The sequence below is a fragment of the Oncorhynchus clarkii genome, chromosome 15 (genome assembly GCF_045791955.1).
Source record: "Oncorhynchus clarkii lewisi isolate Uvic-CL-2024 chromosome 15, UVic_Ocla_1.0, whole genome shotgun sequence".
Taxonomy (NCBI): domain Eukaryota; kingdom Metazoa; phylum Chordata; class Actinopteri; order Salmoniformes; family Salmonidae; genus Oncorhynchus; species Oncorhynchus clarkii.
In genome coordinates this window covers 18,905,209-18,930,206 of record NC_092161.1, presented here as the reverse complement: position 1 = coordinate 18,930,206, position 24,998 = coordinate 18,905,209, and the positions used below count along the sequence as shown (strand labels likewise).

The following is a 24,998-nucleotide window of genomic DNA, read 5'->3' as shown; positions in this document are numbered from 1 at the left end:
TTCTGTGCTCTTTCCCCAACTTCCATTTGTTTCTTTCCACTTTGAAATGATATACAGTACATTTGAACTAAGAGTGTGATTCATAAATTGCCACCCCCCCACTGAATTCTTAGTACAGCAGAGTAGTGTTGAAATCTTCCAGAAGGTTAAGATGAGGTTAGGGTTCTGGCTTCTCCATCACCACACTAATCTGGGACTGGGACAGGCTTTTTTTCTACGTAAACAGCTGGCCCAAATCAGGATGTATCAAACAGATTCTCAATCAAGGTAAACATCTTGGTTTTATTATTGCTTAGCCCAATTTGAATCTTAGCTCTGAAAGACTTATTGAGTCTTGCACTACTATTAGCTAGTGGTTTATTCAGCTTTTCTGATCATGTTTGTTTACAAACTAACTTTAGTAAACCATGTGCTTTTACAGACAACTGAGATGCAGCTATATTAATTGTGGAATAGCAATTAACCTCACCTATTTTTTTGTCTCGTCCAATCAGGAGCAGTACTTCAACCTTCGGCCGGAGCTCCGGGAACGCGCCTACGGTGACATCAGCGAGCGGCAGGCGGTGCGCCAACGGCTGCAGTGCCACTCTTTCAAGTGGTACCTGGACACCATCTACCCCGAGATGCAGGTGGCCTCAACCCACAACAAGCCTCAGCAGCCTGTGTTCGTCAACAAAGGTCTCCGCAGGCCCAAAGTGCTGGAAAGAGGCAGGGTAAGATAGGCCAGCTGGCTAAAAGCCCCGGCCCCCTGTCGCTCTAAACCGCTGTAGACTCGCTCTCTCCACTAACCCACTAAAGTAAAGTTGAACTTGTGCTTTATAGCCAATGGTCGCATCAACCATAGGAGTTGGCCATACAGCACACTCTGATCTGGGACCAGGCTAGAGCTATGCTACTGTCCACCATAGAAATAGTCATTTCACTTATATTGTACGCTACATCATGCCTCAAAATAACACTGTTCAAACTTCAGCACTTCACTTGCAATTTAGTGTAACAAAAGGAGGCCAATTGGTCTTCTTCCAGCGATACATCACTCTCCACCCCCGGATTTTGTCTTAAGTAGCTGGGAACTGACAATTTTCTGCCATTACTTTTACACGGTTTGTTTTTCACTAATAGAGCCATGTGTTGTTGACGGTCAACCCTTGCCAAAGAGGCCAAACAATTACACCTGAAATGAAAAAGAATAGAATATATGTTCTCAATCTCTTCGATTTAAGCTGTAACTCTGTATATCTTTCACACGCAAATAGCCCTATAGTTGTACATTAAATAAAGTTGCTTGTTAACTGTGAGTGATGCACCTTCAATGTGTATAAACAGCAGCTGCTTCCTGATGGACAAGAGGGCATCAGAAGTTGTAAACGTTAACAGTATCCCATGTTCCTGCACGTGGTTGTTTGGGGTTCATATGATAAGGTCAGAAAGCATTTAAGAATGCAACGCAGAAATACCTGAACGTTCTTCAAAAACTGAGGGAAAGCAAAAAATAATCAATACAACATTACAACACACTGCACCTTACATTTTTCTTATTGAATGAAATGGAATAAATGCCATATCCAGTCAGCAGGGGGCAATGTGGTGTTGCACAAGTCATTAAGGAGTCCCCAGGTTACAGACACAAACCACTTAGAAGCTCAGAACTCAGGAATAGATAAGTTATCCTGCTTCAAAAAGACTAATAGGAAAGGAGTTATGTATTGCAAGTCAAACAACCAACAGCTCTGCTACGTCAGTCTCCCAGAGAGAACGTTCATATTCTAGTTAGTCTGGAAGGAAAGATCATGCATTCATAGGTGAATTCTTAAAATGCTTGGTTTCTGAAGATATATAAAGTTATGGAAATAGGCAAACTTAGCAATGAGGCAGTTGGTGCAAAGCGTTGAGATAATCCCCACATTTTTTCAAGCGACTTACTGGAGCAATTGGCTTTAAGTGCCTTCCTCAAGGGCACATCAACAGATTTTTCACCTAGTTGGTTTTGGGATATGAACCAGCAACCTTTATATAGTTCAATGCTGTTAACCACTAGGTTACCTGCCGCCCTAGTGGCTGGGTGTTGGTATATTGTGTATTTCAGTGCCTTATTCTGGACGTAACTTCACATATTCACTTGGCATATTCTTTGCAGTAGCACTGCACAGATAATCAGGTCTTACATTGCCTGAAGCTGTGTGTAACGTTTCCAGAATCACATTAATAAAACTCAGATGTGGAGTCAGGCTGCAATACATTTTTTTTTTATCCAGAGCGACTTAGTCCTAGTGGGTGGGTGTTGTTTTGGGGTGGCAGATAGCCTGGTGGTTAGAGCTTTGGGCCAGTAACCAAAAGGTTGCTAGATTGAATCCCCGAGCTGACAAGGTAAAAATCTGTCGTTTCTACCCCTGAACAAGGCAGTTAACCCGCTGTTCCTAGGCCATCATTGTAAATAAGAATTTGTTCTTAACAGACTTGCCTAGTTAAATAAAGGTGTAAAAAAAAAACAAAAAAACTAGTGAGTGCATACATTTTCATACTGGTGCCCCATGGGAATCGAACCCATAACTCTGGTGTTGCATGTGCCATGCTCTACCAACTGAGCCACATGGGACATGAGCTAGAATACAACTTCTAACCTCTTCCTTCTCCTTTTCTCTTCAGCTGCGGAACCTGCAGGCTGACAAGTGTCTGGTGGCTCAAGGGAGGCCAAGCCAGAAGGGGGGTGCCGTGGTGCTGAGGGCCTGTGACACACACAACCTAGAACAGGTAAAGTAATGGCGTGTTCAAAACAACTGGGAACTGTTTTGAATGGTCGTCCAACTCGAGTCTCTTTCTAGAGCTCTGCCATGAATTCACCTCATATTTTTCAGAGTTCCCAGTTGTCTTGAATGCACCATAGTACTTGACTCTGCTTTGCGTCTCCATGACACGGACAATGGTCATTAGTAATGATGTCGGCCTATGACATTCTACAGTGACGATAGAACCATAACACAAGCCTGGCCTGTTAGGGTTAGAACGTGAAATTATTCCATTTCATCCTCGTATCCTTAATCTATTTCAACTGTTTCTGGCCATAATTACTTTTGTAAGAGTGTACCTTGGCCACATGGTTAAAGTGTAGTATCTCGAGCTGGATGTACATGAACTGTACCAGTACCTCCTCTCACTCCAGGATCTCATGGTCAGAGATTAGTTTTGTGCACACTTACTGGAAGAGTCATCCATCTTTTCTGCATTCAACTGAAAATGACTGTTCCATTAGGTCCTCCACTTTCCTGTGTGTGTAAAAATGGTGCAGAGTGAGTCACTCCCTGTGTGTGTCGGGTAGAAGTTCAGCAGAGGCTGAAGCTACTGCAGTTCTGCACTGTGACACGCATTCTCCCCCTCTTGCTCTCCCTCATACGGACCACTCTCTCGCTTTCTGTATTCTCTCTTTCCATTTGAACCCCTCCCCCTCTGCGGCACTGAGTCTTCGGGTACACAATGAGGTCAACAACTTCCGCTGTGAACGGGTGTTTGGGAAATTGTCTGCTGACAAGTGAGGAGTGAAATGTTGACATCCAAAAATGAAGTATTATATATTGGGAAGTAGTTTTGTTTTTCATAAATATTGGGAGTATTTAAAGTTGAAATTCTGCCATTTCTATGAAATTCTCATAAGGTTATGGTGTTTCTGTAGTAGATTACTTTACATTCCTCACTCGGGTCTGTACAACATTTGACCGTCTTGACTCATTCCACATTTTGTTGTATTACAGCCCTAATTCAAAATAAATGAAATATTTATTTTTCTCACCCATCTAAAGCAAATCAAATATTATTTGTCACATACACATGTTTAGCAGATGTTTTTGCGGGTGCAGCGAAATGCTTGTGTTTCCAGCTCCAACAGTGCAGTAATATCTAACAATACACACAACCTAAAAGTTAAATCATGGAATTAAGGAATATTAGGATGAGCAATGTCAGAGTGGCATAGACTAAAATACAGAATATACATATGAGATGAGTAAAGCAAAAATATGTAAACATTATTTAAGTGATTAGTGGTCCATTTATCAAAGTGGCAAGTGAATGCAAGTCTATGGGGGCAGCAGCCTCCTAAGGTACAGGGTTACATAACCGGGTGGAAGACGCCTTGTGTTGGCTATTTAACAGTCTAATGGCCTTGAGATAAAAAACAGCTTCTCGGCCCCAGCTACACATAAGTGAAAATGTTTTTATCAATTTTTGCAAATTAAATACGGAAAAGTTTCATTTACCTATAGTATTCACACCCCCTGAGACAATACTAAACTATAACAATACTAAAAAAAAAGGAAATGTCCCTTTTTCAGGACCCTGTCTTTCAAAAAATAATTTGTAAAAATCTAAATTACTTCACATATCTTCATTGTAAAAAGGTATAAACAATTCATGAACATGCACCTATGGAACGGTTGTTAAGACACTAACAGGAAGGCAATTAAGGTCAGTTTTGAAAACTTAGGACACTAAAGAGGCCTTTCTACTGACTCTGAAAAACACCAAAAGAAAGATGCCCAGGATCCCTGCTCATCTGCGTGAACTTGCCTTAGGCATGCTGAAAGGAGGCATACGGACTGCAGATGTGGCCAGGGCAATAAATTGTACTGAGACAGCGCTACAGCGAGACGGAACAGACAGCTGATTGTCCTCGCAGTGTCAGCAACAACACCCGCACAGCTCTGGAGAGAGAGACGTCATCAGAGCGCGCAACAGGACACTGTACTGTCTACAATCGGTTTGTTGTTTACATTAAAACTTCTCCATTAAATGGATTTTAATCCAAACTAAAGTTTTGTTACTAAGGATTCCACAATGCAGTTAGCCTTTACGGCTGGGACTGCATTCTTTTTGCGTGGATTCCGCGAATGCTAGCTGGCTGTACTACAGACACTTGTCGTCGTGGTGGGAAAGACTTTTGTTATCTTTTCGTAAAACAACTGGTTGCAGTATAGAGCCAATCTGGATACTAAGGAGATCCTGAGGGAAATTGACGAGTACCAACAGCTTTATGCTATGGAAGAACAACATACTCCTTCGTGGAAAGATCCGACCACCTCACAAAATAACTTTAACCCGACAAAAAAAAGAAAAACAGATTCATCTACAGACACGGACGATTTACTTAGAGGCTAGTGCTCTGGCTGGAATCCATGCAACAATGGAAAATTTGTGTGAGAAGGTAGCAGGGCTGAGGGGGAGTTTGGCGTTCAGCCAGAGTGAAATTATCAAGCGCCAAAGAGAAAACAAGACACTCACAGCCAAGGTAAAAATACACGATTCCAAAATGAATTGTCTACTCAGGGAAAACAGGGTGATGAAGGAGACACTACTAGACATACAAATTTGTAGCATGAGTGAAAAATCCCTTTTTTTCTGGTATTCCTGAGGACGCATCCAATAATCCAGAGGGCGCGATCAGAGAATTTATGAAATCCGCATTGAAGCTTCCTATAGAGACTAAACAAGGTGGCTTTCCACCGAGTACACAGGCTTGGAGCGACAAGACCAAGGGTCCCTGACCGATCATCGCAAAATTTGAACACTACCAACAAAAGGAGCTGATCAAAAGCAGAGGAAGGGACCAAATTCGGTCTCAATGACCAATTTCCAAAGGAGATAAACGAACTTCGTAAGAGACTGTATCCGGTACAAAGACAACAAAGGATGGATGGTAGGCGTGCCTTTATTATTGTGGACCAACTCTTTATAGATGGACAGCTATTCCGAGATGGCTCCATAACACTGTGGCTGTACTAAATTCTACAGGGACCTGTACAGGTTACGAAAAAAAAGGTATGGGAACTGTTTAAAATATCTGAACATTATGAAGTGGATATGAACACACACACGTACTCAACTACATGCTTGCTTACACATACACACCTGATCTCGCTCTTTTCTCTCTCTCGCTATTGTCCAACTGTTTTATAATTTAATGTGTTTGTCTCTTTTTTATGTATTTGTCTACAAGTTTATATATATGTTTGCAACAAGCAAGGGGAAGATATCAAAATAGGGGCATAATAACATATTGTACGGAATACATTTGTACTGTAGTGAAGCAGTCTAGAATAATGCAAGGTCTCTTTCATGATCATGTGAAACATCAATTGCTATGGAAATTTTGGAATGTGTTTTTCAATTATGTTAATGGTAATACGATATGGATCACAATTATGAATATTACAGCTATACACACTACATGTTACACACAGATACTCAAATATGCAAATTGGCAGAGTTATTATTTATTTGGACATCACACATTATAGCCTTACTCTTATACAGACATCATATCCAATATCACACACATAATTTGTCTAACATCTGTGGCATTGGCGAACAGGCAAGGGAATAAAAAAAAATATTGCTAGAACCTATTTCTTGAATTCTAAATATCAGACATTTGAAAGCTCTAGTTTTGACCTTTATAATACCTCTGATGGCAGTAACTTTACACAAGCACTAATTATGGTCAATTTAGCCTGAGAATAGTATCTACTTATGGTAAGGGGTGAAATAAGTTTAGCTAGTTATAATTGCAACGGTTTGGCAGATTATAAAAAAAGATCAGTCTTTACATGGCTAAAAGAAAATTAATATATACTGTTCACAGGAAACTCACTCTACATCCTTAGATTAAGTTGCGTGGAAAAAGGAATAGGGTGGTGAAATAATTTTCTGACATGGACAAAGGAACTCAAAGGGTGTGATGATATTAATGAACAAAAATGTTGATCTGAATGTGCAAATAATCAGGAATGATTCGCAAGGAAGGTGGATTCTTTTGAATATGAAAGTGGACGAAGAAGAGATTTGGCTCATTAATCTATATGGTCCAAATCAGGATGATCCACACTTCTTCGAAAACATTTATACCAATTTATTGAACTTACAGGCAACAAATGATCTAATCATTATGTTAGGAGACTATAACACAGTGTTAAGTACCTCGATGGACCTTAAAGGTCATCACTATACAAACTATCATCACTTAAGGAAATCACAAATATTGTGGATATTTGGAGACTAAAAAACCCCGACCTAGTGAGATAAACATGGAGGACACTTAATCAAGCTAGTCTTGACTACTCTCTCTCTCTTGCATCAAAGGTTAAAGTTTTAATAGGAGACAGAATGCGATCGGATCATCATCTAATTGGCATTCACATAACTTTTATAGATGTTCCACGTGGACGGGGATATTGGAAATTTAATCAAAGTTTACTGGAGGACAACTTATTTTTTTATCTAAGACTAAAGAAGTTAACTGAATTTTTCCAGTATATTAAAGTATTAAGTAATAAAATATTCTTTTTTCCGTCTCATCCTTTCCTACTGAATGAAGATTACGGTAAGGAATTCTTTCCAAATAATATAAGATGGAAAATTAACAAATGTACATAAAGATCAGTGCGAAGGCCAAATTAGAGGAACTTTTTCAGGCTATTAAATCCTTTCAGTCTGGAAAAACCCCAGGGCTTGATGGCATACCGGTAGATCAAGTATTTTTTGATATACTAAAAGCTCCATTGTTACATTGTTTAACTACTCCTATAGAAATGGTAGTCTGTCAGGTACTCAGCAGGAAGGTCTGATTTTTCTCATATTAAAACAAGACCCGGTCTATCTAAAAAACTGGAGGCCCCTTACACTTCAATGTTGTGATGCAAAAATACTAGCAAAATGCATAGTACTCAGAATTAAAAGGGTTTTACCAGGTATTGTTCATCCCGGTGAGACAGTTTTTTTACATGGACGATACATTAGAGATAATATACAACAACTACTAGAAATAATAGAACATCATGAAACATGTAAGAAGCCAGGAATGGTATTTATAGCGAATTTTGAAAAGGCATTTGATAAAATAAGACTGGATTTAATTTATAAATGCCTGTTTTTTTTTCTTCTCAATTTTGGCAATTCTCTTTATAAAATGGGTAAAAATAATGTATAGCAACCCCAAGTGTAAAGTAGTAAATAACGGCTACTCTCTACAGAGAGTTTTGAATTGTCAAGAGGAGTTAAGCAAGTGTTTCCGCTGACACCATATCTATTCGTTATGGCCATCGAAATGCTAGCTATTTCTTTTATTTCACCTTTTATTTAACCAGGTAGGCTAGTTGAGAACAAGTTCTCATTTGCAACTGTGACCTGGCCAAGATAAAGCATAGCAATTCAACACATACAACAACACAGAGTTACACACGGAATAAACAAAACATAGTCAATAATACAGTAGAACAAAATAAAAAAGTCTATATATAAAAGTCTATACAGTGAGTGCACATGAAGTAAGATAAGGGAGTTAAGGCAAAAAATAGGCCATGGTGGTGAAGTAATTACAATATAGCAATTAAACACTGGAATGGTAGATGTGCAGAAGATGAATATGCAAGTAGAGATACTGGGGTGAAAAGGAGCAAGATGAATGAATAAATAAATAAATATAGTATGGGGATGAGGTAGTTGGATGGGCTGTTTACAGGTGCAGTGATCTGTGAGCTGCTCTGACAACTGGTGCTAACCTCTCTGGGATAGGGGGACGCAAATGTCCCACTTGGCCAATTGCCAGGGAAAAATGCAGAGCGCCAGATTCAAATAAAATACTATAAAATTCAAACTTTCATTAAATCACACATGTAAGATACTCAATTAAAGATACACTCGTTGTGAATCCAGCCAACATGTCAGATTTCAAAAAGGCTCTTCAGCGAAAGCATAAGAAGCTATTATCTGATGATGGCACAGCAATAAACAAAGAGTAGCATATTTCAACCCTGCAGGCGCTACACAAAACGCATAAATAAAATATAAAACATGCCTTACCTTTGACGAGCTTCTTTTGTTGGCACTCCAATATGTCCCATAAACATCACAAATGGTCCTTTTGTTTGATTAATTCCGTCCATATATATCCAAAATGTCCATTTATTTGGCGCGTTTGATCCAGAAAAAAACTTTGCCCACTACAAAATATCTCAAAAGTTGCCTGTAAACTTTGCCAAAACATTGCAAAATACTTTTGTAATACAACTTTAGATATTTTTAAACGTTAATAATCGATCAAATTGAAGACGAGTCTATCTGTTTTCAATGGAGGACGAGAGGAAACTAACGCTACTTTTCAAGTCTTGGCCAACTCTCAACAGCGTTACCCTTTTCCAGGATTGCCGTACTTCATTGCACAAAGGAATAACCTCAACCAAATTCCAAAGACTGGTGACATCCAGAGGAAGCGGTAGGAACTACAAACAAGTGCCTAAGAAATATCGTTTCAGAATGAGAACTCACTGAACAGACAGACCTAAAAAAAAAAAATGGTTAGTCCTCAGGGTTTTGTCTGCTACATAAGTTCTGTTATACTCACAGACATGATTCAAACAGTTTTATCTACTAATAAAATGCATATCTTATATTCTTTGCATGAGTAGCAGGAAGTTGAAATTGGGCACGCTATTTATCCAAAAGTGAAAATGCGGCTCCCTATACCTTAAGAAGTTAAAGCTAGTGAGGGAGAGATGAGTCTCCAGCTTCAGAGCTTTTTGAAGTTCGTTCCAGTCATTGGCAGCAGAGAACTGGAAGGAAAGACGACCAAAGGAGGAATTGGCTTTGGGGTGACCAATGAGATGTAGCATGCGCTCCAGCAGGTATGAGTGGGTGCTGCTATGGTGACCAGTGAGCTGAGATAAGGCGGTGCTTTACCTAGCAGAGACTTGTAGATAACCTGTAGCCAGTGGGTTTGGCAACGAGTATGAAGCGAGTGCCAACCAAGCCTACAGGTCGCAATGGTGGGTAGTGTATGGGGCTTTGGTGACAAAACGGATGGGACTGTGATAGACTGCATACAATTTGTTGAGTAGAGTGTTGGAGGCTATTTTATAGATGACATCACCGAAGTAGAGGATCGGTAGGATGGTCAGTTTTACGAGGGTATGTAGGTATTTGTAGTTGTCCACGTATTCTAAGTCAGAGCCGTCCAGAGTAGTGATGCTGGACGGGCGAGAAGGTGCGGGCAATGATCGGTTAAATAGCATGCATTTAGTTTTACTTGCGTTTAAGAGCAGTTGGAGGCCACGGAAGGAGAGTTGTATGGCATTGAAGCTCGTCTGGAGGTTAGTTAACACAGTGTGCAAAGAGGGGCCAGAAGTATACAGAATGCTGTCGTCTGCGTAGAGGTGTGTCAGAGAATCACCAGCAGCAAGAGCAACATCATTGATGTATACAGAGAAAAGAGTCGGCTCGAGGATTGAACCCTGTGGCACCCCCATAGAGACTGCCAGAGGTCCGGACAACAGGCCCTCCGATTTGACACACTGAACTCTATCAGAGAAGTAGTTTGTTAAACCAGGCGAGGAAATCATTTGAGAAACCAAGGCTGTCGAGTCTGCCAATAAGAATGTGGTGATTGACAGAGTCGAAAGCCTTGGCCAGGTCAATGAATACAGCTGCACAGTAATGTCTTTTATCGATGGCGGTTATGATGTCGTTTAGGACCTTGAGCGTGGCTGAGGTGCACCCATGACCATCTCTGAAACCAGATTGCATAGCGGAGAAGGTACGGTGGGATTCGAAATGGTCGGTAATCTGTTTGTTAACTTGGCTTTCGAAGACCTTAGAGAGACAGGGTAGGATAGATATAGGTCTGTAGCAGTTGAAAATGCTAGTAATAGGGGTTGCAACAATTTCAGCAGATAATTACAATTAAATCAGATCCAATAACAACATTAGAGGATTAGAAATCCAAGGCTTAAAAACAAAGGTGTCCATGTGTGCCGATGACTCAAGTTTTATGTTAAGTCCGCAAGCTAGATCCCTGCAATGTCTCATTAAAGATCTAGATAACTTTCCTCTACTCTCTGGACTAAACCTAATTATGATAAGTGTACAATATTACGTATTGGATCCTTAAAAAATACAACTTTTACATTACCTTGCAGTTTACCTATAAAATGGGCTGATGGTGAAGTAGACATACTCAGTATTCATATCACAAAATATATAAATTAGATCTCCACAATGAATTTCAATAGAAAACTTGTAAAAATAGACAAGCTCCTGCAACCATGGAGAGGTAAATACCTGTCTATTTATGGAAAATTGCCCTGATTAACTCCTTAGTCATATCTCAGTTTACTCACTTAGTTATGGCGCTGCCTACTCCTGATGATTCGTTTTTCAAATCATATGAGAAAAAATATTTTGCTTTATCTGGGATGCTAAACCAGACAAAATAAAACGTGCCTATCCATATAATGAATATGAATTGGGTGGGTTGAGATTATTAAATATAAAAGCCCTAAACCTCAAAGCTTCACTCATTAAAAAGTTTTATTTGAACCCTAATTGGTTCTCAAGTAGATTAATAAGAAAAGCTCATCCATTGTTTAAAAATTGCCTTTTTTGCCTTTGTGCAGATTGCCATGTCTCATTTTCAATTAATCAAAAATTTAACTTTTTTTCAAAGTATCTGTCTTTTTCAAACAAGCATTGCAGAGTTGGCTACAATTTCAATTTCATCCCCCTGAAAAGATGCAACAAATATTATGGCTGAACTCAAATGTGCTGGTTGATAAAATACCTGTATTTATGGGAAAGATGTTTGAAAAGGGTATTTTGTTCTTAAATGGTAATGGTAGAGTTATGTCCTTATCAGAATTGTACGGGAAGGTCTGCTCAATCCAAGAGTACAACAAATTGATTACAGCATTGTCCCAAAAATGGAGGAGGCGGGTGGCAGCGGGAGGAGGTAGGGAACTGGTCTGTCTGCCCAATATAAAGGATCAAAACTGGCGGAGGAATAAAAATAGCATAAATAGGAAGGTATACCAGTTTCATTTGAGGACCAGAATGTTGACAACTGTGCCATACAGATTGCAAAATAGTTCGGAAGAGATTTTTGATGTACCGATTCCATGGTACAGGGTGTATGAGTTGATATATAAAACAACGCAAGACTTTGTGCTTTTCAGCTAAAATTATTATATAGAATTGTTGGGGCATAAAATCATCGAAGCTCTGCAGATTTTGTTGTGAGGATACAGAATCAATAGACCATATATTTTGGTATTGCCCTCAGGTAACCTGTTTCTGGTCTCAGGTTCAGGAATGGCTGAAAATGCATAGCATTGATCTAAAATTTACCCTAGAAATAGTACTGTTAGGAGATCTGGACAGACCGGGTAAGTCAATTACTAATACTCTTAGTAAAAGTATTTATCTAAAACTCGCAATCTGTAGATTCTATTCGATTAGATACAATTTCAATCTATGTTAAACATCATAGCATAGTTGAAAGTTACGTGTTGCGTAGAAACACAAAGTGGGTGGCCAGCAGAGATGGATGGGATGTGCTGAGGGTTGGTATGTGGGAGGGGAGTTGCTGTGTGAGAGAGAGAATGATGGTCAAAAGATAAAGGGAAAAAAAGTACATTTGAATGACACTAAGTGGCAGGGTTTTTACAACTAATGCCGGTTTGCCTGAGGCTGATGCCGTGCAGGTGTTTGTACACATGCATATAAACACATACAAGAACACACACATTCATGTAATAGTGCCAGACATGCACACAAACATAAAGTAGGCATTGCTGTCATGATTTCAGTTGTCCTTTGTTTTAAATGTATTATTGTTGTTTTTAGTCTTTTCCTTTTTTCTCGTTAGTTCATTCTCTTGGTTGTTGGTGCATTGGGGGGTTCTTGGGGGTGGGGAATGGAATTAACTGTGTATTTTTTTTATTCTGGGGGGGGGGGGAGAGACTGTTGGAAGGGTCTCAAATGGTTGAGGGACAGCTGTTGGGGAACTGTGGGGGGGATCTTAGAGGGTTTGGGTTTCACAAGGTTGTGATCATGAAAAAGGAAACTTGACATATTTTATATCACTATCACGCACCCTCACACAAGGATTGCTCTGTTGCGGAAAGACTGATACATGTTTGATGGTGTCTTGATGCTGTATTGTTTGTCCTTCATGTTCTAATACTTTAATGTTACCCCTTCCTTGTGTTTTGTAATAAAGAAAAAAAACACCTGCACAGGATCGGCGCACCCGAACATCACACCTGCGTGACAAGTACAGGATGGCAACAACAACTGCCCGAGTTACACCAGGAATGCACAATCCCTCCATCAGTGCTCAGACTGTCCGCAATAGGCTGAGAGAGGGTGGACTGAGGACTTGTAGGCCTGTTGTAAGGCAGGTTCTCACCAGACATCACCGGCAACAACATCGCCTATGGGCACAAACCCACCGTCGCTGGGCCAGACAGGACTGGCAAAAAGTGCTCTTCACTGACAAGTCGTGGTTTTGTCTCACCAGGGGCGATTGTCGGATTCATGTTTATCGTTGAAGGAATGAGCGTTACAACGAGGCCTGTGATTTAGAGGTGGAGGGTCCGTCATACCATCATCGGACTGAGCTTGTTGTCATTGCAGGCAATCTCAGCATTGTGCGTTACAGGAAAGACATCCTCCTCCCTCATTTGGTACCTCTGCAGCATGACAATGCCACCAGCCATACTGCTCGTTCTGTGCGTGATTTCCTGCAAGACAGGAATGTCAGTGTTCTGCCATGGCCAGCGAAGAGCCCGGATCTCAATCCCATTGAGCACGTCTGGTACCTGTTGGATCGGAGGGTGAGGGCTAGGGCTAGGACCATTCCCCCCAGAAATGTCCGGGAACTTGCAGGTGCCTTGGTGGAGGAGTGGGGTAACATCTCACAGCAAGAACTGGCAAATCTGGTGCAGTACTTAATGCAGCTGGTGGCCACAACAGATACTGACTTACTTTTGACCTCCCCCTTTTTTTCCAGGGACACAGTCCATTTCTGTTAGTCACTTGTCTGTGGAACTTGTTGAGTTTGTCTGTTGAATTATGTTCACACGTTAAGTTTGCTGAAAATAAACAGTTGATAGTGAGATTACATTTATTTTTTTGCTGAGTTTATGTAGAAGCACTTTTGGCAGTGATAACAGTGGAGTCTATCTGGGTAAACCTACAATATGTGCACATTCTATTTTAAATTCTTCAAGCTCTGTCAAGTTGATCATCGTTAGACAGCCATTTGCAGGTTTTCCCATAGATTTTCATACAGATCAGTCAAAATTGTAATTCAGCCACTCAGGAACAGCTCTTCTTGGTAGTCGGAAGTTTACATACACCTACGCCAAATACATTTAAACTCAGTTTTTCACAATTCCTGACATTTAGTCCTAGTAAAGATTCCCTGTCTTAGGTCAGTTAGGATCACCACTTCATTTTAAGAATGTGAAATGTCTGAATAATAGTAGAGAGAATGATTTCTTTCATCACATTCCCAGTGGCCTTTTTTAAATTGTTTAACTTGGGTCAAATCTTTCGGGTAGCCTTCCACAATAAGTTGTGTGAATTTAGGCCCATTCCTCCTAACAGAGCTGGTGTAACTGAGTCATGTTTGTAGTCCTCCTTGCTCGCACACTCCTTTTCAGTTCTGCCCATACATTTTCTATAGGATGAGGTCTGGGCTTTGTGATCGTCACGCCAATACCTTGACTTTGTTGTCCTTAAGCCATTTTGCCACAACTTTGGAAGTATGCTTGGGGTCATTGTCCATTTGCGACCAAGCTTTAACTTCCTGACTGATGTCTTGATGTTGCTTAAATTTTTCTTCCTCATGATGCCATCTAGTTTGTGAAGTGCACCAGTCTCTCCTGCAGCAAAGCACCCCCACAACATGATGCTGCCACTCCCGTGCTTCACAGTTGGGATGGTGTTCTTCGGCTTGCAAGCCTCCCCCTTTTTTCTCCAAACATAACGATGGTCATTATGGCCAAACGGTTCTACTTTTGTTTCATCAGACCAGAGGAGATTTCTCCAAAAAGTACGATCTTTGTCCCCATGTGCAGTTGCAAACCGTAGTCTGGCTTTTTGTTATGGCGGTTTTGGAGCAGTGCCGCCTTCCTTGCTGAGCAGCCTTTTAGGTTACGTGGATATAGATACTTTTGTATCTGTTTCCTCCAGCATCTTCACAATGTCCTTTGCTGTTGTTCTGGGATTGATTTGCACTTTTCGCACCAAAGTACGTTCATCTCTAGGAGACAGAACGCGTCTCCTTCCTGAGCGGTATGACGGCTGCGTGGTCCCATGGTGTTTATACTTGCGTACTATTGTTTGTACAGTTGAATGTGGTACCTTCAGGCGTTCGGAAATTGCTCCCAAGGATGAACCAGACTTGTGGAGTTCTACCATTTTCTTTCTGAGGTGTTGGGTGATTTCTTTTCATTTTCCCATGATGTCAAGCAAGAGGCACTGAGTTTGAAGGTAGGCCTTGAAATACATCCACAGGTACACCTCCAATCGACTCAAATGATGTCAATTAGCCTATCAGAAGCTTCTGAAGCCATGACATCATTTTCTGGAATTTTACAAGCTGTTTAAAGGTACAGTCAACTTAGTGTATGTGAACTTGTGACCCACTGGAATTGTGATAGTGATTTATAAGATAAATAATCTGTCTGTAAACAATTGTTGGAAAAATTACTTGTCATGCACAAAGTAATGTCCTAACCGACTTGCCAAAACTATAGTTTGTTAACAAGAAATTTGTGGAGTGGTTGAAAAACGAGTTTTAATGACTACAACCTAAGTGTATGTAAACTTCTGACTTAAACACAAGGCCAAATCTACAGTTGAAGGTTATTGTCCTTCTGTGAAGGTGAATTAATCTCCCAGTGTCTGGTTGAAAGCAGACTGATCCAGGTTTTCCTCTAGGATTTTGCCTATGCTTGAAAATATGGAGTAGATTTTTTTATTTTAAATGTATAGGCGCCCTTCTTTGCGAGGCATTGGAAAACCTCCCTGGTCTTTGTGGTTGAAATTCACTGAGGGACTTTACAGATAATTGTACGGGTGGGGTACACAAATGAATTACTCCTGAACTTATTTAGGCTTGCCATGACAAAGGGGTTGAATAGTTTTGGTTAACATTTTGAAAAATATAATTCCACGTTGACATTATGGGATAGTGTGTGTGTGTGTGTGTGTGTCACTGGCCTACACAATCTAAATTTGGGCTGTAACGCAACAAAATGTGGAAAGTCAAGGTGGGTGAATACTTTCTTTAGGCGCTGTATAGAATTGTAACTGTACACTATATAATCCATCGGCCTTTTTCTCACTCACCCACTTTCTGTCCCTCCCTTCCTTCCTTAGGAGTGGGCCTATGATGAGGAGCACGAGTTGATCCTGACTGGCCTGCTGTGTCTGGACATGTCCGAAATCCGCTCGTCTGACCCGCCCCGTCTCATGAAGTGTCACGGCTCAGGAGGCTCCCAGCAGTGGACCCTGGGGGTGAGTTAACTAGACCCCCTGCCCTCACTCAACCACACTGTTGCTGAATCAAATTGTCCCCATATCTGTATAGGCAGATAAGACTATAGTAATGACTGCTACCAATACTACAGCAGGACAATACTACAGTATATAGTAATGATTGCTACCAATACTACAGTATTACTGTGGTTTATATATTGGCTGGTACCACGGGGCATCATGATGATGGCAAGAAGGGCAACTTCTACTCGACCACCGCCAGTTGGCTCTGGCCTACTGCACTAACCTTTTTATTAGCATCAGTAGAAAATGCTTATATAAAGTCTCCAATGGCTCTCCTCTCCCTGCATTCTCTATGTAACACATGGCCCCGTCTTCCTCCAACCATCTCCAGAAGAGCAACCGGCTATATCAAGTCTCAGTGGGTCAATGCCTGGCCGTGGTCGACACAATCAGCCCCAAGGGATACGTTGCCATGGCGATCTGTGATGGCTCTCAGTCCCAGCAATGGCAGTTGGAGGGCTGATGTTGATACCCCACGACTAGTAACGTTCCAGACATTGACTGCCCCCCTCTGCATGGAGAATACTGCACGCTGCTGCTGTGACAAGGAAAGAGGGATGGAACTAATTATACGGACTGGACTGTGTTCTTGAAGACTTGGAGAATGAATGCTGTTTGTCTTCAGAACTGGTTCCAGCCTCCCTGAAGTGCACAGAGAGTACACTGTAGTCCCAACCGCATTTGTATGACTTCCCCTCTTGGAAATTAGTACTCCATTATTCCCTGAGGACAATTCCTTGTCCTATGTTTTAGAATGTGTCATGCAAGTGATTTAAAAAAAAAAGTACAATCATGTTTAAATGAATTTTATCAAAATAATATTGCGTAAGTCCCCCAAAAGTGTTTACTAAGAACTGTGGACTACCAGTATTAGGACCCTGGTTTTAGAGTAATTTTATTCTGTACTTATTACAATCTGTTATTAAAGTGGAATTGGCAGCGTTTTAACTACTTTTCAGATATGAAACACACAATCATGACAAATTCCTTGACGTACAGTAAGCCATTGTTGGCAGAATAGCTGGATGTAATTCACCAATACCAAAAATATTGCAAATCACAGCTGGCCTGCTACACTATAGTTTGCTGCATCCACCCAATCAGGATGCACTGTTTAAGTTTCAATGACTCAATACAATCAACCTAGCAATGGCAATGAATAAGTCAGTCATACCATGGCTAATAGGCTAGCGTATCTATTTATTTAGCAAGCTAAAAACACAGAGCCCAACATTGGGAAGATGTCATGCCATTGGAGGAGTGACCCATTGTTGCTATGTTTGCAGTTTTTTGGGCTAAGTTGCACTGCGGCTGCCATGGCTTTTCTCTTAAATATTTTTTTGCTGAGACCTGCTGCTGACTCAGGCAGTGAGGCAGGCTGTTGCTGAGTGAGTGGTGGGGAGGACCAGAGGAGTGTGTGTGTTGAGAGCACTGGAGTTATTGGCTGAGTAACATGAGCAAGAGGAGAGCGAGCAGCATGTGCACTCGTTGTGGCAACTTTTTACCAGTTGTCATTATGGAAACACCTTTTTCCATAAAACATTAATGCACTGGAAAAAGAATGGCCGCACTAGAGCACATTACATATATTCACTCCGAGGTGGTTTAAACTGCATTCCAATGTTGACTGCTTAAAGACAACGGTATCAAGCGAAGTGCTTTATGCATGCTCAGTTCTTGGGTCTCCAGGGCTGCCCGGGTGGAAATGGAACTCCCTCACGTGGTTATTTTTATGGGGGAAAGTTCTCAATGAAATTGACAAGCTAAATGTTGAGAATTATACATTTGCTTCTGTTGGAGTGCCTGGACACAGCCGTGGAATATAGGACATATATCACAAACCCCAGTGGAGCCTTATTGCTATTATAAACTGGTTATCAACGTAATTATAACAGTAAAAATAAATGTTATGTCATACCCGTGGTATTCAATCTGATATACCATGGCTTTCAGCCAATCAGAATTCAGGGCTCAAACCACCCAGTTTATAATTCCAATTAGAAAACGTGGTATATCAGACCATATACCACGGGTAAGACAAAACATTGGTGGGTATATAGCGGCTCCGCGTTGCGTCTTGCATAAGAACAGCCCTAGTATATTGGCCATACCCCCTTGTGCCTTATTGCTTAATCCCAGCTGTCAAACGAGTTAAATTGATAAATTCTGGCAAGTTTAAGGGCAAATTCTTCTCTTGCCACATACAAAATTAGTTCTAACATCATTACAATTTACTATGATATTCCTTCCAAATTGGCTCAATAACATTATGGAAAAATGGTTTATTCTATAGATATGGCAACTTCTCTCTTGCTGAAAAAAGGGTTTTGAGAGGTCATTGGGCTAGAATTTTTTTCATGACCTTTTTCTCCTCATTGTTTCTTTGTGGCTAGGGATGCAGGTGTCATTTGGTAAGCAAGCATGAAATGTGAATCGCTTCACGAGTTAGCTTGGCTGAGCTTGAACGACTCCAGTTAGCATATCTCTTGCGTTCGTAAATTCGCTCTGGCTATCTACTCTTGTCTGAGTGTGCCATAGCGCAGAACACTGAGGAATTTATGAATGAGCAGTCAGTAAAAAAAAGTCAGCAACACGAAAACAGCATACAGCAATTTACTCTGCTAGGGCGAGTAAATTGTCAGAGTGGTGTCTGGAAGCTAGCCAACTTTAGCCAGTTAGCTTGGGTGCCGTTGTGAGGTCAGAAGCTTCGGATCAACCCTACTCCTCGTCGCACTCAAACACACCCCTTGTTAATGTGCATAACTGAGTGAGAGAGAGCCTACCTTTTCATTATTGTTTGATCAATAGGACTGTGAAGTTCCCAAATGTAACAGGACTCCCATGGTATTTTAGTGCCTTCGGAAAGTATTCAGACCCCTTGACTTCTCCCACATTCTGTTACACTACAGCCTTAATCTGAACAATCTACACACACTACCCCAAAGCGAGTTGACATTTTGGCATATTTATTAAAAACAACCTTATTTGCATAAGTATTCAGACCCTTCGCTATGAGACTCGAAATTGAGCTCAGGTGCATCCTGTTTCTACAACTTAATTGTGGTAAATTAAATTGATTGCACAGGCACACACCTGTCTATATAAGGTCCCACAGTTGACCGTGCATGTAGGAATAAAAACCAAGCCAATGAGGTCGAAGGAATTGTACGTAGAGCTCCAAGACAGGATTGTGTCAAGGCACAGATCTGGGGAAGGGTACCCAAAAATGTCTGCAGCATTGAAGGTCCCAAGAACACAGTGACCTCCATTATTTTTTAAATGGAACAAGTTTGGAACCACCAAAACTCTGGCCGAGCGGCCAGCTCTAGGAAAACGGGGGAGGAGGGCCTTGGTTTGAGTAAAATTTTTACAGGGACAGTGCGCATTAATCAACGTTTCAGTAAAAGTGCCGGTTTTAGCCAGCCGGCTAATTTTCAACCGCAGTCCCTGGGCAGGTTATTAAAAACAATTACAATACAGACAATCGATAAGCAGTGAGCACACGCAGAGCAACATAGGACAAGCAAGACAGGTGACCAAGAACCCGATGGTCACTTTGACAACAGTTCCTCTGTGGAGATGGGAGAACCTTCCAGGTGGACAACCATCTCTGCAGCACTCTACTAATCAGGCCTTTATGGTAGTGACCAGACGGAAACCACTCCTCAGTAAAAGGCACACGACAGCCCTCTTGGAGTTTGCCAAAAGGCACCTAAAGAATCTCAGACCATGAGAAACAAGATTCTCTGGTCTGAATGCCAAGCGTCACATCTGGATGAAACCTGGCAACATCATGCTGTGGGGATGTTTTTCAGCGGCAGGGACTGGGAGACTCAATGTCCTTGAGTGGCCCAGCCTTGAACCCAAACAAACATCTCTGGAGAGACCTGAAAATAGCTGTGCAGCAACACTCCCCATCCAACCTGACAGAGCTTGAGAGGATCTGCTGGGAAGAATGGGAGAAACTCCACAAATGCATGTATGCCAAGCTTGTAGCGTCATACCCAAGAAGGCTCCGCTGTAATCGCTGCTTTAACAAAGTACTGAGTAAAGGGTCTGAATACTTATGTAAATGTGATTTTAGAATAAGGCTGTAACATGAAAAAGACAAGGGGTCTGAATTACTTTCCAAAGGCACTGTACATATTTTCAGAAATTGATTCAAGTGTATTTTATGGCTTTTGGCGAATGCATTCTAAAGTCACGCTGTTACTACTGCCTGTAAACACAGTCCAGTTCAAAGTGAATTATGCCAGGCCCATGTGGCAAACGGCTTAATTGCATATAAGCCTGCGGAGACTCTGGTCCTGGACAAGACAGATTGTTTTATTTACTCTAGTGTCTAACTCTCTAAAAGCACAGCTGTTTCCCACTCTATATTGCTATAGAATTTTCACAAATGCCTTACTATACGTCATTCCCAAACTTTTATGAAAATGTAAAACAAAATAATCTTCCTGGGGGTGTATGCGAACAGATTTCATGTTACAAAGCTGTCAGTTCCACTTGAATTACTATGACATACAGTATTTAATTTAATTTTGTAAAATTTTCTTTGGCAGAAACTTTCTATTGTACAAATATTTATCACTGGAATTTTGTTTTAAGTTATGTATTTGTCATACTTCTTTCAAACTGTTGATAGGCTAGACCAGGACTCTCCAACCCTGGTCCTGGATAGCTACCCTCCTGTAGGTTTTTTCGCACCAACCCCAGTTTTAACTTCCGCTCTACAACCAGCTAATTATTAGAATCAGGTATGCAAGATTAGGGTTGGAGAGCCTTGGGCTACACTGCATTAGCTCTACTGACCAAGAGATCGACATTGTGTGCAGTCTATGGAAATCATGTTGAATAGGGTAAGTGGAAATGTAGGGATAGTCTTTAATTTCCCAGTCTCGGATCACACTAGCCGTCTGTCCTGCACTGTTCTAGTGAGCTATGATTTGTTGTTTTTTCTTATCTAAATGTACGCTGTGCAGTTGAGTAATTCTCTTGCAAATGAGACAACCAAATAAATGTTAATTGAAGTATGAACATGCCTTGTCTAATTTGACATTAAAGTTTGGTCCATTTCCGTGGCACGGAATTGAGATAAAGGAAATAGCCAATTTCAAATGTAAAATATTTTATTTTTTGTAAATGATCTGATTCCACAACCCATCACACTCTGTATACTTTAAAAAGCCTTCCATTAGATACTACTATACAGGACAAAGAAAAGACACATACTGTTAAGAGGGAAAATGATGTACAATTTGAAAACATACATGCCATGTACTGTTTATACCGACTTTTGTGCACACAAATAACTTCATTTCATACTGGTCAGAAAAATGCTAGTACCAGATTGACTTTTGTGATTGAGTCAAGAAGTAAATCATACAATTCTTTTTTCAACTAGCCAGCACGTTTCTTCTTCAAAAGAAATGTAAACAACACATTTTGTCAAAAGCATAATGGTGTCTCCTGCATATGGTAAGTGAAAGACATTTTTTTAAACATGTCTGTTAATTAACTGAATGAGGTAAATCAGACTACTGTGCGTATGATACAGTTAAAGAAGCCAACCGATGGTGTGGGTGGTTTCCAACCTAAATTCAGTTATCTAATTAACTAAGGGTTAGGATGTAACCGTCTCTGATTGGTGCTCTGTGCAATTCTTAAGATTGCGCATGTCAATGCAAATAAATTGTTGTAAAAAAAACTGAAAACATTTTTCAAGTGGTCATAATTTTAGACAACGCAACTACATTCTAAATAAAACAAAAATACTTTTACACAATGATATCCTTCTTAAATACTTTTTTTGTTGAAAAAAAAAACCTAAATCATCCAAACAGCCGTGAAGCTTAGGTAGCATTTGGCTGACTATTTACTTAATTGCGTCTTTCCTTTTTTTACAGATATTTACACATTGTATATAGTAACACGTTCTGATTAGACTGGGCTGCCTTTTGCCGGTGACTCTTTCTCCTCATTTAAAAAAATAACTTCATTTGATAATAAATACGAAAAAAATCTCTTATTTTACATAAATCAAAAACAAACTGACTCATGGAATCAAGTATTTAACTATTTTTTGTTTTTAGTGCAAGTTAATAATCCCTTAGCTTTGTCCCTAAGGAAGTCCTCTCTGTACATTCCTTGTTCAGTGGCGTCTACATTTCTGTAACTATATATGTATATATTTCTTAATCCGGAGGACCTGCCTCTAACTAAATAAGGCGGTGGCCAGCACAAAACTCTCCTGGTCAACTGGTGAATTCTTCCGCTAACCCATTTCCCTCTCACACTTTATAATATTAACAAAAATCCATCTCTACTCTTTTTTGCTGAGTGAAAGACTCGGCTCACTCCCTTTGTAAAAATAGTCTTTCTGCCTTTTGATTCCTCTAACAGTTCTGCGGTCAGTCTTTCCCCCCGATTATATATATATATATATATATATATATATATATATATATATATATATATATAAAAAAAAAAATAATAGCGTATCAACCAACAAGCCTATAAGGAATGCACGTGTGTGTAATTTTAAAGTGTCGTTGCCCGTCTTTTGCCGCAACTCTGTTCTAGTTCATCCATTTCCGACAGTTAACTGCACCACAGTGGCAAGGGATCTTATGCTGGTCGTCCTCCAGGTCAAATTTGTAGTCGTAACACAGCTAAGAGGGAGAGAGAGAAATCAGTTCAATCCAGCTCTATTGACATGCAAAACTTTGATAAAGATATCTATGCTTGATATGACGAGACCATTGTTATTCATGTGTCAGCTTAATGTTTGAGGTAGCTACAGTGCAATTCATTCCCTGTCTCTACTCCCAATATAAAGTAATATTGCTAATGAAAGGTACATTTCTTACCTCCTCTCCTCTCTGGATATTACGGCAGGAGCTGATGACGATCTTAACACCTCTCTCCAAGCTCACAGCCTCAGTGATGCAGTTCGGGGCACAGGAGTGGTTGATATATCTGAGGATGATAAAGGGTAAACAACTTTTCTAAATGCTAGTGAAATGATAGCTTGACCTCAGCATCAAAATGTAACATAAGTGGGGGTCAAATTATGTATTCAGAATGTAGAAACTCCTACCTTGCTGGTCCGCCTGTTATGGTGGCGTCGACGACATGCTCACTGTCCAGGCGGAACATGTAGACTCCACGGTTCTGCAGCACAGCAATAGAATCAAATATGTAAGATACAAAATTGCCAAGAATAGGCGATACTCCCCAAATAAAGGTGTGCCAAGCTTTTAGCATCATACCTAAGAAGACTTGAGGCTGTAATCACTACCAAAGGTGCTTCAACAAAGTAAAGTGTCTGAATACTTATGTGAATATTTCTAAACTTGATTTTGCTTTGCCATTATGGGGTATTGTGTGTCGATTGAGGGAGAAAAAAAACGAATCCATTTTAGAATTAGGCTAAAGTAACAAAGTCAAGGGGTCTGAATGCACTAACTACAATGTTGTTGATCCATCCTCAGTGTTGTCATGCCGTTGGCCTGGGGGTAGGTTTATGACAGTCATAAATACTACTTCCCCCCCTTTTTCCTCTCTACCCTACTGATGTGAAATTTGAAAACCCCTTGGTTAACAGCGATTCTGGGGGGAAATTAACTATATTCTGGTAATCCGACCAATTGAACATATGCGGTGGTACTTAATGAATATGATGTCAGTTCGGTTGTCATCTGAGACATTCTCATCAATGATAAGATGACAAACTCTACAGTGGAAAGTCTGCACATTGGATTCACATGGAATTCTTGTTCAATTTAAATGTTTGAATATAAAATTATTGGTGAAGAGATTAAATGTAATTTGGGTTTTCATAAGGTTAAGGCTCTGCTCACTCAGTGGCCCGCCCCTGTGAAGCGACATGGGTTATAAAACTTTTCAAACACACCCTCCTCTCCCTTCCTATTTAAAGCCTTGACGAAAATGTAACCTCCGGTTCCAAGTATGTGAGGTCTGCAGCCTCTGCGTTAAAAGGACTAACATGTCAACTACAAAACTAAGCCAACCTCAGTGTGAGCTTTGGTTGCGAATGGTTTGAACTTTGAACTCTTATTCACTACAGAAGTGATACCTCCTAGCCGTTGAGTTAGCAGCTGCAAACACAGGCTAGGAAAGAACAGACAGAGTATCCCGTCTATCACACAACAACGTTACTACAACGTATCCAATTGACCACCAGAGACTTTCTACAAAGGACTTGGTTTGGCAACACGGCCTTCCATCTACCACCAACCTACCGAAGCGCAGCTCAGAGTAAATATTTATTGCATTTTCCTTTTCCAAATGGCCGATAATTTAGAATGCATAAGATACTGTATTTACGATAGCACAGCTTCTCCCTGTGTCCCTCAGTCATCCCGCTCTTTCACTCAAACCCAGCCCCTTTTTTCTTTTGAGTAACCACCTGTCATATCTATTCCGCCCGCTAGGGACGTTTTTCTTTGATGTAATTTGTAATCAAGGTATGATTCATTCTTTGTATATGTAATTATGTGTGATTAGTTAGGTATTTAGTAAATAAATAATTAAACCCAATTTTGTATTGTTGATTCAACTTGTTAGCCAGGGTTCGTGCAGATAAC

The 24,998-nt window shown here is 40.5% G+C and overlaps 2 protein-coding genes across 3 annotated transcripts in view; one reads left to right on the top strand and one right to left on the bottom strand.

The window, feature by feature from the left end:
- The window catches only part of LOC139367008 (polypeptide N-acetylgalactosaminyltransferase 11-like), a 46,745-nt gene extending 24,268 nt beyond the window's left edge, over window positions 1-22,477 (top strand). The window contains exons 9-12 of one of the 2 annotated variants that reach the window (XM_071104855.1): window positions 495-713; window positions 2,647-2,751; window positions 16,207-16,344; window positions 16,721-22,477. In XM_071104855.1, the coding sequence (XP_070960956.1) occupies window positions 495-713; window positions 2,647-2,751; window positions 16,207-16,344; window positions 16,721-16,852 (594 nt within the window). In that variant the 3' untranslated portion in view covers window positions 16,853-22,477. The remainder of the gene's footprint in view (window positions 1-494; window positions 714-2,646; window positions 2,752-16,206; window positions 16,345-16,720) is intronic. The other variant, XM_071104856.1, reaches the window with a different exon arrangement.
- Window positions 21,501-24,998, bottom strand: part of LOC139367007 (histone-lysine N-methyltransferase 2C-like) — a 221,964-nt gene continuing 218,466 nt past the window's right edge. The window contains exons 59-61 of the mRNA XM_071104854.1: window positions 23,489-23,562; window positions 23,259-23,367; window positions 21,501-23,060 (exon numbers count right to left, since the gene is read on the bottom strand). Of these exons, the coding sequence (XP_070960955.1) occupies window positions 22,968-23,060; window positions 23,259-23,367; window positions 23,489-23,562 (276 nt within the window). The 3' untranslated portion in view covers window positions 21,501-22,967. The remainder of the gene's footprint in view (window positions 23,061-23,258; window positions 23,368-23,488; window positions 23,563-24,998) is intronic.